The sequence below is a fragment of the Ovis canadensis genome, chromosome 3 (assembly GCF_042477335.2).
Source record: "Ovis canadensis isolate MfBH-ARS-UI-01 breed Bighorn chromosome 3, ARS-UI_OviCan_v2, whole genome shotgun sequence".
NCBI lineage: Eukaryota > Metazoa > Chordata > Mammalia > Artiodactyla > Bovidae > Ovis > Ovis canadensis.
This window is the reverse complement of record NC_091247.1, coordinates 91,847,704-91,863,531: the sequence shown is the minus strand read 5'-3', so window position 1 is coordinate 91,863,531 and position 15,828 is coordinate 91,847,704. Positions and strand designations below refer to the sequence as shown.

At 40.7% G+C, this 15,828-nt stretch overlaps 1 protein-coding gene across 1 annotated transcript in view; it reads right to left on the bottom strand.

Moving 5' to 3' along the window:
* Positions 1-2,858: 2,858 nt before the first annotated feature.
* The window catches only part of NLRC4 (NLR family CARD domain containing 4), a 47,108-nt gene continuing 34,138 nt past the window's right edge, over positions 2,859-15,828 (bottom strand). The window contains exon 9 of the mRNA XM_069583617.1: positions 2,859-3,351. Coding sequence (XP_069439718.1) covers positions 3,059-3,351 — 293 coding nt within the window. The 3' untranslated portion in view covers positions 2,859-3,058. The remainder of the gene's footprint in view (positions 3,352-15,828) is intronic.

The following is a 15,828-nucleotide window of genomic DNA, read 5'->3' as shown; positions in this document are numbered from 1 at the left end:
TGCCATCCACCCATCTTATCCTCTGTCTTCTCCCACCTTCAATCTTTTCCAGCATCAGGGTCTTTTCCAATGAGTCAGCTCTTAACATCAGGTGGCCAAAATATTGGAGTTTCAGCTTCAGCATCAGTCCTTCCAATGAATATTCAGGACTGATTTCCTTTAGGATGGACTGGTTGGATCTCCTTGCATCCAAGGGACTCTCAAGACTCTTCTCCAACACCACAGTTCAAAGGCATCAATTCTTCAGCGCTCAGCTTTCTTTATAGTCCAACTCTCACATCCGTACATGACCACTGGAAAAACCATGGCTTTGACTAGACGGACTTCTGTTGGCAAAATAGTATCTCTGCTTTTTAATATGCTGTCTAGGTTTGTCATAACTTTGCAAGGAGCAAGCGTCTTTTAATTTCATGGCTGCAATCACCATCTGTACTGATTTTGGACCCCCCAAAATAGTCTCTCACTGTTTCCATTGTTTCCCCATCTATTTGCCGTGAAATGATGGGACCTGATGCCATGGTCTCAATTTTCTGAATGTTGAGTTTTCAGCCAACTTTTTCACTCTCCTCTTTCACTTTCATCAAGAGGCTCTTTAGTTCTTCTTTGCTTTCTGCCATAAGTGTGGTGTCATCTGCGTATCTGAGGTTATTGATCTTTCTCCTGGCAATCTTGCTTCCAGCTTGTGCTTCATCCAGTCCAACATTTCTCATGATGTCCTCTTACTCTGCATATAAGTTAAATAAGCAGGGTGACAAAATACAGCCTTGACGTACTGGAAGCAGTACGTTTCCTGATTTTGAACCAGTCTGTTGTTCCATGTCCAGTTGTTCTAACTGTTGCTTCTTGACCTGCATACAGATTTCTCAGGAAGCAGGTAAGGTGGTCTGGTATTCCCATCTCTTTAAGAATTTTCCACGGTTGTGAGCCACATAATCAAAAGCTTTGGCATAGTATGCAGAAATAGATGTTTTTCTGGACCTCTCTTACTTTTTTTAAGATCCAGTGGATGTTGGCAATTTGATCTCTGGTTCCTCTGCCTTTTCTAAATACAGCTTGAACATCTGGAAGTTCATGGTTCACATACTGTTGAAGCCTGGCTTTGAGAAATTTGAGCATTACTTTGCTAGTGTGTGAAATGAGTGCAGTTGTGCTGTAGTTTGAGCATTCTTTGGCATTGCCTTTCTTTGGGATTGGAATGAAAACTGACCTTTTCCAGTCCTGTGGCCACTGCTGAGATTTCCAAATTTGCTGGCATATTGAGTGCAGCACTTTCACAGCATCACCTTTTAGGAGTTGAAATAGCTCAACTGGAATTCCATTACCTCCACTAGCTTTGTTCATTGTGATGTTTCCTAAGACCCACTTGACTTTGTGTTCCAGATGTCTGGCTCTAGGTGATCACCCCATCATGATTATCTGGGTTGTGAAGATCTTTTTGTACAGTTCTGTGTATTTTTGCCACGGCTTCTTAATATCTTCTGCTTCTGTTAGGTCCATACCATTTCTGTCCTTTATTGTGCCCATCTTTGCATGAAGTGTTCCCTTGGTATCTCTAGTTTTCTTGAAGAGTTATCTAGTCTTTCCCATTCTGTTGTTTTCCTCTGTTTCTTTGCATTGATCACTGAGGAAGGTTTTCTTATCTCTCCTTGCTATTATTCTTTGGGACTCTCCATTCAAATAGGTATATCTTTCCTTTTCCCCTTTGCCTTTAGCTTCTTTTCTCAGCTATTTGTAAGACCTCCTCAGATAAGCATTTTGCCTTTTTGCATTTCTTTTTCTTGGTCTTAATCACTGCCTCCTGTACTGTGTCACCAACCTCCATCCATAGTTTTTCAGGCACTCAGTCTATCAGATATAATCCCTTGAATCTAGTTGTCACTCCCACTGTATAATCGTAAGGAATTTGATTTAGGTCATACCTGAATGGTCTAGTGGTTTTCCCTACTTTCTTCAATATAAGTCTGAATTTGACAATAAGGAGTTCATGAATTGAGCCACGGTCAGCTCCCGGTCTTGTTTTTGCTGATTGTATAGAGCTTCTCCATCTTTGGCTGCAAAGAATATAATCAGTCTGATTTCTGTGTTGACCATCTGGTGATGTCCATGTGTAGAGTCTTCTCTTGTGTTGTTGGAAGAGGGTGTTTGCTATGAGCAGTGCGTTCTTTTCACAAAACTCTATTAGCCTTTGCCCTGCTTCATTCCGTACTCCAAGGCCAAATTTGCCTGTTACTCTAGGCGTTTTTTGACTTCCTACTGTTGCATTCCAGTCCCCTATAATGGAACGGACATCTTTTGGGGTGTTAGTTCTAGAATGTCTTGTAGGTCTCCATAGAACCGTTCAGCTTCAGCTTCTTCAGCATTACTGGTCGGAGCATAGACTTGCATTACTGTGATATGGAATGGTTTGCCTTGGGAATGAACAGAGATCATTCTGTCATTTTTGAGATTGCATCCAAGTACTACATTTCAGACTCTTGACTGTGATGGCTACTCCATTTCTTCTAAGGGATTCTTGCCCACAGTAGTAGATAAAATGGTCATCTGTGTTAAATTCACTTGTTTATACATGTCATCAAGTTAAACTCCCTCCCACTTCCTCCTCTTTGGCCTCATTTTCCTAGCATCCTCCTCTTTTCTGTCTCCTTTTTATTTGAGTGATGAAATTAAGAAAGTTGATTTCCATGGAAGAGGCCAGCTAAGAAGGTGATGATGCCCCACATCATCCTTACATTCGTAAAAGAAGAAAACGTTTAGAAAGGGTGCGTTAGGCAGACACTGTTGAGAAGGATAATTTTTAGATATATAGTGGATTGCTGTTTACTTTCAGACTCTTGAAGTATATGAGCAAAGTTAGCATATTTTTATTAGCCAGGCCTTTATTGCAATCATGCAATTTAAAGAAACAATCCAAACATCTCAGTAACTTAAAACGGTAAGCATACATTTCTTATAAGTATGCAGGGCACCTGGGGCAGTTCTTTTGAGCAGAGATTTTTAAATCACCAGGCTGAAAGTAATGGAGTCCCCAGAGCATTCAGAGGCTTAGGGTACCCTTTATTTAAGCAATTACTAGTTGAAAAGCACCTTTAAGAACACTGACATCATCGTCATCAAGTTGCCACCCAACAAGCTGAACCTCTTGCAGAAAAGTTAGTTTGGATAACACATGGCTAAGTTTCCTGACTAATGATGCATCAGGTAAGAGTGCTTTCGTACTGAAGTCAAAAAACACCAGTTGCTTAAGATTCTCAAATCCACTCATGAAGGCAAGCCATCCATCACTGCTTACACAATTTCCCGCCAAATCCAACTGCTGGAAGTTTTCCAGAGGATTCTCTTCAAAAAATACACCTGAATAAAAACAAATCTATTAACTGGAAAAATGGTTTTGTTTTGTTTTGTTTTGTTTTAAGAGAAATGGCTATATTTGGACCAGTGCTTCGCTTAAGAAAGAAATTCTCCGTGTAGTTAGAAAAGTGATTATAAACCTGGTTCATTATATTTACAAATTATATTTTTCCTAAAGTGTAAGGGAATCTGATAAATAGGAATTATAACAAATCAAGATAAATGACTTACATACTTTTTCTCTTTTCCTGACTTTTCCAAGTAATGGAAGATTGTGTAAAAATTGAGATGTGGGAGATACAATTCAGTACCTGTTTTGAAAACTGGAGTCAGACTTTGGCAACATTAGGTCATTTCCTCTTCTGGAGAAGCATACACTACCTAACGATTGTTTCTTTGGGTGTGAAATGTTCCAAACTAAACTTGAGTAAGTAAACTCCTTCAGTATCTCAAGATAAAGAGTTTTGGGGTTGTTATTTTTAACCCTCTTTAAACTCTTCAGGAATTTCCTTATAGAATGGGGCACTCTAAAGTACCTCCTCCAGGGACTGCCCTTACGGCACCATCCTTACGGCCCCATCCTTATGGCAGAAAGCAAAGAAGAACTAAAGAGCCTCTTGATGAAAGTGAAAGAGGAGAGTGAAAAAGTTGGCTGAAAACTCCACATTCAGAAAATTGAGACCATGGCATCAGGTCCCATCATTTCACGGCAAATAGATGGGGAAACAGTGGAAACAGTGAGAGACTATTTTGGGGGGCCCAAAATCAGTACAGATGGTGATTGCAGCCATGAAATTAAAAGACGCTTGCTCCTTGCAAAGTTATGACAAACCTAGACAGCATATTAAAAAGCAGAGATACTATTTTGCCAACAAAGGTCCGTCTAGTCAAAGCCATGGTTTTTCAGTAGTCATGCATGGATGTGAGAGTTAGGACTATAAAGAAAGCTGAGTGCCGAAGAATTGATGCTTTTGAACTGTGGTGTTGGAGAAGAGTCTTGAGAGTCCCTTGGACTGCAAGGAGATCCAACCAGTCTATCTTAAAGGAAATCAGTCCTGAATATTCATTGGAAGGACTGATGCTGAAGCTGAAACTCCAATACTTTGGCCACCTGATGTGAAGAACTGACTCATTTGATAAGACCCTGGTGCTGGGAAAGATGGAAGGTGGGAGGAGAAGATGACAGGATGAGATGGTTGGATGGCATCACTGACTCAATGGACATGAGTAAACTCCAGGAGTTGGTAATGGAGAGGCAGACCTGGCATGCTGCATTCCATGGGGTTGCAAAGAGTCGGACAGAACTGAGTGACTGAACTGAACAGGGCTACCCTGGTGGCTCAGTGGATCAGAATCCACCTGCCAATGCAGGAGACAGGGTTTCAATCCCTGGTCCAGGCAGATCCCACATGCCTCACAGCAGCTAAGCCCTTACGCCACCATTGTTAAGCCTGTGTTCAAGAGCCTGCCAGCTACAAATACTGAGTCCATGCACCCTATAGTCTGCTCTGCAACAAGAGAAGCCACTGCAAGAAGAAGCATGCTTACTGCAACTAGAGAATAGACCCTGCTCTTCACAATTGGAGAAAAGCCTGTGTAGCAACAAAGACCTAGCACAACCATAAATAGATAAATGTTTAAAAAATTTTTAAAAAAGTACTCCTACAATGGAAAGGTAAATATCCTAGCCATTACCATGAAGTCAAAGGTAACACCCTAAGAAACAGAGGAGTAAAGAACACGTAGGTTTCTGTCTGAAAGACTGCACAGAGCAAAGCCACTCCACCTGCCTGGACTGCACAGTCCTGAGTGTTATAGGAGAGGGGAATATAGCTCTGCTCTGTAAGCCAAGGTGTGGCTGGGTCTCCTTAGACCAGCTTAGCCTGTGCCCAGCCTCAATCATACATAGGGCCTCATTCCTCCTTTTTCCTCCTTCCCATAATGAGCCCTTCTTTCTTCCTCATAGGTTTCTCCCTTCTCTTCTTAAACCTCTTTCTCAAGTCCTTTCTGTTTCTGCCTCATTCCCAGGTTCTTCCCAGCAAAGTATGTGTTCAGTCAAAATACTGGTTGCCATGTCTGCATATAAAGCTCCTTCCCCCACAAAAAAGCAACTTCATTTCTCCTCAATTACCAGAACAGATTGCAGCACCTGAAAGGAACTTTAAGGAAGAAGAATTTCAAGCCCATCCCACCCTCAAAGGGTAAGCTATTTATACAGGCTACTTGCCAGGCTTAAAGAATGGTATCAGTTAGAGAGATTTGGGGATAATTACCAGAATGTGCACAAGCACACGCACCAAGAACAAGCAGTGTAATCCACAAGGGTACACATTTTGTTCATTCGATCTGGTGTTTTTGTCGTCACGAGGAGCAGACTACTGAGAGAAGAGGAATCAGTGACATTTAGCTCTGTAGGCTGTATGTGGCTTGTGGAGAATGCAAGTGGCTTGATCCTAATTCCAGGCAGAATCTCAGATTCTCTGGATAGGATTCTGATCCTTGAAGGGTTCCTACAACTTAAACAAAGCTCTAGTGTGGCAGAGACCACCCTGTAGTCCCCCTGAGCCAGAGCTCTTCCCACTTACTCATTCAACAAAAAGTTTTGAGTGCCTACCATGTACCCTGGATAGTGCTGGGTGCTGCTGCTGCTAAGTCACGTCAGTCATGTCTGACTCTGCTACCCCATAGAAGGCAGCCCACCAGGCTCCCTCTGTCCCTGGGATTCTCCAGGCAAGAACACTGGGGTGGGTTGCCATTTCCTTCTCCAATGCATGAAAGTGAAGTTGCTCAGTGCTGGGGATAACATAAAAGGACATATGGGCTCTGTCTCCTTGGGCTTACCTGTAGTGTGAAAACATACATAACGAAGTAACTAGATGGAATATAGGTGCTGTGGTGGGTCCAGGTGCCTTGGGAACACACAAAGGCAATAGATCTTCTAGCCCCACTTCATTTGCAGAAGAGTGGCAACTGGGCTTATATACTCCAGGAGAAAGAAGGATCCTTCTCAGGGAAAATTGAATTGCCTCCAAGGAAAGGCCCTACACAGGAAAAGCTATTTTTCTTTCCTGACCACCCAGGGTGAACCTAAGCCCCTCCCTCAGGTGCAGGGAGCTTCCTACCAACTTGTGCCTCACTCTAAAATGTGAAGAGAAGAGTTCAGGAATACCAGACAGTTGAGAACAGCCTCCAACAAGGAACTAAAGACAGACAAAAAGTCGAACAAAAAGCTCCCAAGAAATGAGGCAACATAGGGAACAGGAAAAACAGACTTCATAAATTTAGTTTTTTTCAGAGACCCCCAAAAGCTACTGTGTCTAACAATAAAGATAAGATGCTATTTAAAAAAAATTACAAGTAGAAAGCAAAACAGAGCACTTGGAAAATTCTGAGGATCCATGTGGCAGAATGATTTGGCCCAGAACTTACCACTGAGCTAGAACATAAGTATAGTCAGTGGTGGTGGGTTTTTTTTTTGAGGAAAAAAATTGGATAATGGAGTTCAGATGTGATGCCTGTCTTTTTGAGAACATGCTAGATTGTGAGTTTAGCCTCAAACATATAAATCAAACTATGTCATCTAAAAAAGTAAGTGAGAACAGGTGCAGTAGATCCCTGAGCTCACAATGATTCCTACTCAATAGTCCCAGACTGCTGATCAGGGAGAAACAAAATCGCGGAGGTCAAAATTTAAACATGACAATTAAAGCTTTAAGATGAAGTGTACTCTCTAAGGAAGAAGAGCGGAGAACCTAGGACCAGGTTCTAAGGAAGATTGGGAGCATTTAACATCTGTATGGAGGAACTGCCATGGAAAAGGAGACTGAGAAGTAACCGAGGCAGCATGGAAGTCAAGAGAACACTTTGAAAAGGAGAGAGTCCTCAGTGTCAGCTCTAACATAGGTAAGTCAAACACTTTGGGGAAATATCCGTTGAGTCATATGCAAGTGTGTAGCGTCAGCTGGAATAAGAAGGAAGCAGAGGATGGTCAGATAGTGGAGATGTGTTGAGGGTACATAAATTTTTGCCTTGAAGGGAAGGAGGGAGAGGATGATAGTCGTAGGGGGAAGATAGGAGTCAGGAAGAGTTCTATATAAAATGAGAGAGATTTGAGTACCTTTAAGAACTGACAGGAAAGAGTAAAGTGAAAGTGAAGTTGCTCAGTCGTGTCCAACTCTTTGCAACCCCATGGACTGTAGCCCACCAGGCTCCTCCATCCATGGTATTCTCCAGGCAAGAATACTGGAGTGGGTTGCCATTTCCTTCTCCAGGGGATCTTCCCGACCCAGGGATCGAACCGAGGTCTCCTGCACTGCAGGCAGACGCTTTAAACTCTGAGCCACCAGGAAAGAGTAAAGAAGGGTATAATTGGTGAAATGATCTTGAACAGGGATGAGGGCAGGGATGGGATCTCAATCAAGGCTAGAGCAAAGAGACTGCCCTTAAAAGGGGATAGACCCACTATAATGTAATAAGAAAAGGAGGGGACGGGGGAGGAAATCACATTCATTGTGAAATAGAGAAAGACATGGATTACGGAGAATAAAGTTTACATTTGTTTATATAGAGAAAGCTGCATACAGAGGCACAGCAAGATTGTCAGGAAATGTTGACAGGTTGTGTTTATTGTTTATTCAGAATTGGATAGATCACTAATTTCACCTACTCACTCATGAATCTATCACTTAATCTGAGAATAGAACATGGATAAAAACTTGGATCTATTATGTGGTATCCTCCTGTTGTACACATCTATCCCCGCTGACCCACGGAAACTACTCTTCTGATTTAGAGTTTGTCATTCTTTTGTATTTTTTAAAATACAGTTTTGACAAGTACTGTGTAAATACAGTTGCTTAGGATATACCTTTAGGGTCTTCTATATATATAATATACATACCATAAAATTCAACCTTTTAAAGTATAACTATAATGGGTTTTGGGCTTCCCCATGGGCTCAGCAGTAAAGAATCCACCTGCAACGCAGGAGATGCGGGCAGGAGACTCAGGTTCAGTTCCTGGGTTGTGACGATCCCCTGGAAAAAGGAAATGGCAAGCCATTCCAGTCTTATTGCTTGAAAAATCCCAATCTATGGGATTGGGGTCTCAAAAGAGACATGACTGGGCAACTAAACAGCAACAACATAGTGGGTTTTAGTATATCCACAAAGTGGTACCATTATCTAATTCCAGGACATCTTCATCACCCCCAAAACTGAACTCCACAGCATTAGCAGTCATTCTCACCCCACCCCCCAACATTGGCAACCATTAATCCACTTTTCGTCACTATGGATTTGCCCATTTTGGACATTTCATATAAATGTAATCATACTATATATGGTCTTCTGTGACTGGCTTCTTTCACTTAGTGTGGTATTTTCAAGGTTCATCCATGTTACAGTGTGTTCTAACACTTCATTCCTTTTAACAGCTGAATAACACTCTATTTTGTAGATACATCACATTGTGTGTATACATTTAGCAGTGATGGACACTTGGGTTGTTTCCACTTTGGGATTATAAAATACGCGATGAACATTGTTATGCATGCTTTCGTATGGACACATATTTTCATTTCTCTTGGATTCCTCAGGGTGGAATTGGTAACTCTATGTTTAACCTTTTGAAGAGGTGCCAGAATGTTTTCCTAAGTAAGAAACAGTCCAACCACCAGCATAGGAGGGCTCCACTTTTTCTATGTCCTTGTCAACACTTTTTATTACCTGTCCGTTTTTTATTTAACCATCCTAGTGGATGGTAAGAGGCATTTCACTGTGGCTTTGGTTTTCATGTCCCTGATGGCTAATGATACTGAGCATTTTTTCTGATGTTTATTAGCCATTTATATATCTTCTTTGGAGAAATGCCTATTTAGATTCTTTGTCTTCTCTAAACTCTATCAAGTTGTCTTTTGATCAATGAGTTGTAGGAGTTCTTTATGTATTCTAGATAGTAGTCCTTTATCAGATATGTGATATGAATAAAGCCGCTACAAACATTCATGTGCCTAGGTCTCCACTTTGGTTAATGAAATTATTTATGTTGCTCTGCTTTTTCTTGATCAATTTTGCTTAATTTTTAATCTCTATTCATTTGTTACTCTTTAAAAAAACTGTTTTAAGCTTTACCAATCTTTCTTTAAACTTATTTTTGTCTTCTATTTCATTGATTTATATTCTTATGTTTATTATCTTGAGTTTACTCTTTTCTGGCTTCTTAAATTAGAAACAATAATTTTCAGGCTTTCTTCTCTTCTAATATAAGTATTTAAGACTACAAGCATTTTATCAAGCCCTGCTCTTGCTGCATGCTATATTTCTATATATAATGCTTTCTTACCATTTTCTCTAAGTATTTTCATTGAAATTTGTCACTATAAACCTGAAGTGTACCTATCTGCCAAATTGTGTGATTTTTCCCAGTGGTCTGAGTGTAGGTACAGAACAAGTGGAAATTGAGGACAATCCAGGCTTTCAGTTTTGCCAGGAAATACACCCTAACCACTGTATCTAATTTCACACCTCACCTCCACTCTCATTTTCTCCCTGCATCTCATTAAGTAGTCGTTATTTAGAAATTCCATCTCTCATTACACTTTCTTCATTTCACTTTTGCATCTATCATACACACAGGCCATCACTAAATGTCTTTGCCTAAATTGACTTGTCATACTGTGGGCCACAAGGGTTTCAGCTATTTTGACAAGAACGTTTGCAGGATGAAGGATGGAATTTAAACTAGGTGGGAAGAAAAGTCAAAATAAACAGGAGCTATTTATTAGGAAAGTGGTAGTGGGCTCAATGGACTGGATGTCCAAATGAAATGAACTGGTGATGAGTCACTATGTAACTAAGATGGAAACTTAGAAGGCTGTTTGAGAATGAATCGTCTAAATTTAATATCTTGTAGAACAGTTTTAGGTGGAGTTATCATAATCTGATAATTCCATCCTCACAGATGAGTGAAGGATAATAGAAGGGAAGGACCAAAGAGGAGGTTCCTGAGTGTTGCCTGAGTAGTTTCACATAAGAAGTAAAGTCTTCTCAGTTGATGACCAAAATTAGAGGGTGAGGAATTCTGTAAGACAGTTGTCAAAGGCTTCAGTGCATAAGAAAAGATGGCAGTAAATTCAGAATTCATAGCAATAAGGACAAGCCATAGTTCAGTTAAATGGCCTAAGCCACATGGAAGTAGGGATCCTTCATGAGGTTGGAGGAGTGGACTGGAAGGATAGTGAAAATCAAGGAGAAATTGACCTTGCCTTTTGGACCCTGAGAGGCATAAAGATCAAGAGAATAAAAGTGATTGATTAAGAGAGCTGTAGGGGAGAGCCAGGTTTCAGTTAGGACCAGGAGGTATCTAAAACCGCTGGCAAAGAGGCACTTTTCTGAAAATACACCTTATGTCTCCAGCACATCTTATCTACCACCTATTTCATTAAACACTTCCTATGGCATATTTCCTCCCTGCTTCTTCCTATGGAGCTTATATTTCATTAGACTCCCCATCTCTTATTACTAGCCTGAATTTTATTATCCCATCTCAAGACATATTGTGTCTCATCCATCACATATACCATCGCTAAATAGGGATGGGAATCCCAAAGCCGGCTCTAAGCCAGGAGAAGTACTATGGACCAGAGTCAAGAAACCTATGCTAGAGGTTTGAAGAACTGGTTGGTTCAGATATCATAAAGAGTTTGTGAAATCATACAAATGTATTTCAGAATTTGGGTATGATTTTATATGTATAAGAAAATAGCATTTACTATAATGAGTTTTCTAAGAACCCAAGCTAGCCTATATCTCATGGCAAATAGTGGAGGTGCTATAAGTTCTTTTGTTCTTTTATACAACATAGTTATTGAGTGTGGGATATACACTCAACACCAAGTCTAATGGCCTGAGCCCTGTTCTCTAAGATCTCACAGTTAAGTGGGGCAGATAGATATATGAATACATTCTCTAAGTTCAAATGGTAAGTGCTCTAACAAAAATAAATGGCTATCTGTGTGTAATAATGAAAACCACAGGTTTTTAAAACCTGAATTGAATATAAGTACATTGGAAGACTGACATGCATATTAAAGCTGAACATATGAAAAGTGAAAGTCAGTTGCATCCAACACTTTGTGACCCCATGAACTGTAGCCCACCAGGTTCCTCTGTCCATGGTACTCTCCAGGCAAGAATACTGGAGTAGGTAGCCATTTTCTTCTCCAGGGGATCTTCCCAACCCAGGGATCAAACCCGGGTCTCCTACATTGCAAGCAGACTCTACCATTTGAGCCACCAGCAAAGCCCAAAGCTTAACATATGCTTTACCTGTAGACCAAACCCACTCCTATGTAGACACCCAGCAGAAATGTGCCCATATGTTCACCAAAAGATGTACACAAGGATGTTCAGAGCAGCACTATTTATAGTATTCAAAAGATCAAATTACTCAAATATTAACAGTAGAATGGAAAAAAACCAGTTGAAGTATGTTCACACAATAGATTTTACAGCAATGAGGATGAATGAATCTTGCCTACACATAATAATATGGATGAATTTAACACACATGATATTGAACCAAAGAAAACTCAAAAGAATATACAGTGTATGATTCCATTTATGTAAAATTAAAAAGCAGCCAAGACTAATCTATGATGTTAGATAGAAGTCAGGAAGCTGGGAGAAGGGAGCTACAAAACTGAGAATCTTTTGTTTCTTTCTTTTTTTTTTAAATCTTCCACATCTTGATCTGGGTACTAGTCACACGGGTATATGAACCTTATGAAAATTCATTGTACTATCTACTTAGGATTTGTACACTTTTCTGTGGGTATGTTACACATCAATTAAAAAACAAAACTAAAATGAACCCTGATTTTGGCTTCTTCTGCCTTTGAACATGATTCATATTATGGAGGAAATAAATCTATTCTTCTCTCTGCTGTTAATCGAGCCCAGCAGTGGAGGGGAAGAGGAGAAGCCTGAATGTGAAGCCTGTTATTCATAGAGCACATTAGTGTGGCTATGTGAAGGAAGGGCTTCCCTGGTGGCTCAGTGGCAAGGAATCCTCCTGTCAATGCAGGAGACCCGGGTTCAATCCCTGGGTCAGGAAGATCCCCTGGAGAAGAAACTAGCAACCCTCTCCAGTATTCTTGCCTGGGAAATCCCAGGGACAGAGGAGCCTGGCAGGCTATAGTCCATGGTGTGGTAAAAGACTGGACGCGACTTAGCGACTGAACAATGTGAAGGAAGGTCCTGAACTGAGTTTGGTATTGGGGGCTAGATGTAATTGAGTTACTCTTCATAACAACATAGAAGGATTTTTTTTTCAGGGATTGTAAGAGATGGTGGTGAAATAGGACAGGGCAGTTGACAGGCAACTGGAGCCTGAATTGGCAGAAATGTTCTTGCATCTATTTGAGAAAGGGGAAGAGCCAATATTAAACTTCAGTGCTATTCAGAGCTATCATGTAAGCCCACATTTACAAATACTTAGAAGCATTCAGTGAATCTGCTACATCTGTAATTATACTGGGACCTTCTTGTAGATGTTAAGGATAAGTGGATTCTCCCCATCTGAGTAACTTGGAGAATAGGGAAAGGGGTAAGTTGACACAGATCCAGAGTCACACAAAGACAGAAATGCAGAGCCAGAAGGGACCACGGGAACAGAAGCCCTGGAACTAGCTTATGGATTAGAGCAGTTTTTTAAATCATTTTTTAAATTGAAGTATAGTTAATTTTTCTCTTGTGTTGTTGGAAGAGGGTGTTTGCTATGACCAGTGCATTTTCTTGGCAAAACTCTATTAGTCTTTGCCCTACTTCATTTATTGACTATGCCAAAGCCTTTGACTGTGTGGATCACAATGAACTGTGGAAAATTCTTCAAGAGATGGGAATACCAGACCACCTGACCTGCCTCTTGAGAAATCTGTATGCAGGTCAGGAAGCAACAGTTAGAACTGGACATGGAACAACAGACTGGTTCCAAATAGGAAAAGGAGTACGTCAAGGCTGTATATTGTCACCCTGCTTATTTAACTTATATGCAGAGTACATCATGAGAAACGCTGGACTGGAAGAAACACAAGCTGGAATCAAGATTGCCAGGAGAAATATCAATCACCTCAGATATGCAGATGACACCACCCTTATGGCAGAAAGTGCAGAGGAACTCAAAAGCCTCTTGATGAAAGTGAAAGAGGAGAGTGAAAAAGTTGGCTTAAAGCTCAACATTCAGAAAACGAAGATCATGGCATCTGGTCCCATCACTTCATGGCAAATAGATGGGGAAACAGTGGAAACAGTGTCAGACTTTATTTTTGGGGGCTCCAAAATCACTGCCGATGGTGACTGCAGCCATGAAATTAAAAGATGCTTACTCCTTGGAAGAAAAGTTATGATCAACCTAGATAGCATATTCAAAAGCAGAGACATTACTTTGCCGACTAAGGTCTGTCTAGTCAAGGCTATGGTTTTCCCTGTGGTCATGTATGGATGTGAGAGTTGGACTGTGAAGAAGGCTGAGCACTGAAGAATTGATGCTTTTGAACTGTGGTGTTGGAGAAGACTCTTGAGAGTCCCTTGGGACTGCAAGGAGATCCAACCAGTCCACTCTGAAGGAGATCAGCCCTGGGATTTCTTTGGAAGGAATGATGCTAAAGCTGAAGCTCCAGTACTTTGGCCACTTCATGCGAAGACTTGACTCATTGGAAAAGACTCTGATGCTGGGAGGGATTGGGGGCAGGAGGAGAAGGGGACGACCGAGGATGAGATGGCTGGATGGCATCACGGACTCGAAGGGCGTGAGTCTGGGTGAACTCCAGGTGATGAACAGGGAGGCCTGGCATACTGCAATTCATGGGGTCGCAAAGAGTCGGACACGACTGAGCGACTGAACTGAACTGATCTGATAGTTAATTTATAATATGTTAGTTTCAGGTGTACACCAAAGTGATTTAGTTCTGTATATATATTTTTCCTGTTCAGATTCTTTTCCATTATAGGTTATTGTAAGATATTGAAAGTTCCCTGTGTTGTGCAGTAGGTCCTGTTGCCCCTCTATTTTATATATAGTAGTGTGCATATGTGAATCCAAAACTTCAATTTAATTCTCCACCTGCCCCCAATCCTGCTGTTTTCTTTGGTAATCATAAGATTTTTTTTATGTCCAAGAGTCTGTAAATAAGTATTTGCATCATTTTATAGATTCCACTTATAAGTGATGTCATATAATATTTCCTTGTCTGACTTCCTTCACTTCACATGATCATCTCTAAGTCCATCCCTGTTTCTACAAATGGCATTTCATGCTTTTTTATGGCTAATATTCCATTGCATAGATGTACCACATTTTTTTAGTGATTTTAAGAAGATTTTAAAGTATATGTAAATACTATAAAAATGTATGTGTATGTGTGCATTGGATAACAAGATAAAATATACTTTTAAAATGTGGGTCATAGGCAAAAAAATTTGAAAGACTCTGGACAAGAGGCTTAAAACAACCATCTAGGTTACTTTTAGGGGTGCAGAAGAGAGAGCATAAGGAGACTATTTCACCAAGAGTAGCTAGTGGGAAGCTGCTAGTAGCACAGGAAACTGATCCTAGTGCTCTCTAACAACCTAGACGGGTGAGATGGAGTAGGAAGGAGGCTCAAGAAGGAAGGGACATATGTATACCTATGGCTGATTTATGTTGATATACGGCAGAAACCAACACAACATTATAAGGCAATTATTGTCCAATTAAAAATAAATAATTTTTCTTAAAAAAGGAGACTATTTCACCAAAAAAGAGATACATCAGCTAGGTCTTAAAGGACTGTAGAGGAGGTGAAGGACTTCCTAGATGGAATGCATATACAAAGGCATTTTGGAGGACTAGCAAGAGGTTCATGAGGATGAAGCCTCACAGGTGGGGAGGCATGCAGAAGATGAAGGTGGAGAGGAATGTGGATTGGGGCTCTATTGTGAAGGATCTTATACATCAAAAGTGAGCAGCCTGAAGAAGTTCTTTTTTGAAGGAAGATGACCCTAGCATCTGGTTCCCCTTGAACCTGACAGAAAATAATGATCACAGTACCATTTATTGAGCATATACAACGAGTCAGTATTGAACTTCTTACTATTCATTAGCTCAATTATGGATTAGTATAATAACCTCTCATATGGTAGGCATTGTAATTATCCCCATTTGACAGATGAGCAAACTGAGGTTCAGCAGCTTGAAGTTGCTGCAGACCATACATCTATCAAGTGGAAGGGATGGGTAGGTCTGTCTGACTCTAAAACTAATTCACTTAACCACTTCATAATGATGGAGCCTCTAGAGGGGACTGACAGACAGCAGTCTCTTCACCTGGCTAGAGACCAAAGGCAGAGAATGCTTGGCTCTCACTCTTCAGCTAGTGCCTCACATCCAAGCAGACTGCTTTTTATACCTCTAGCTGCATGCGTGTGCACACTTAGTTGTGTC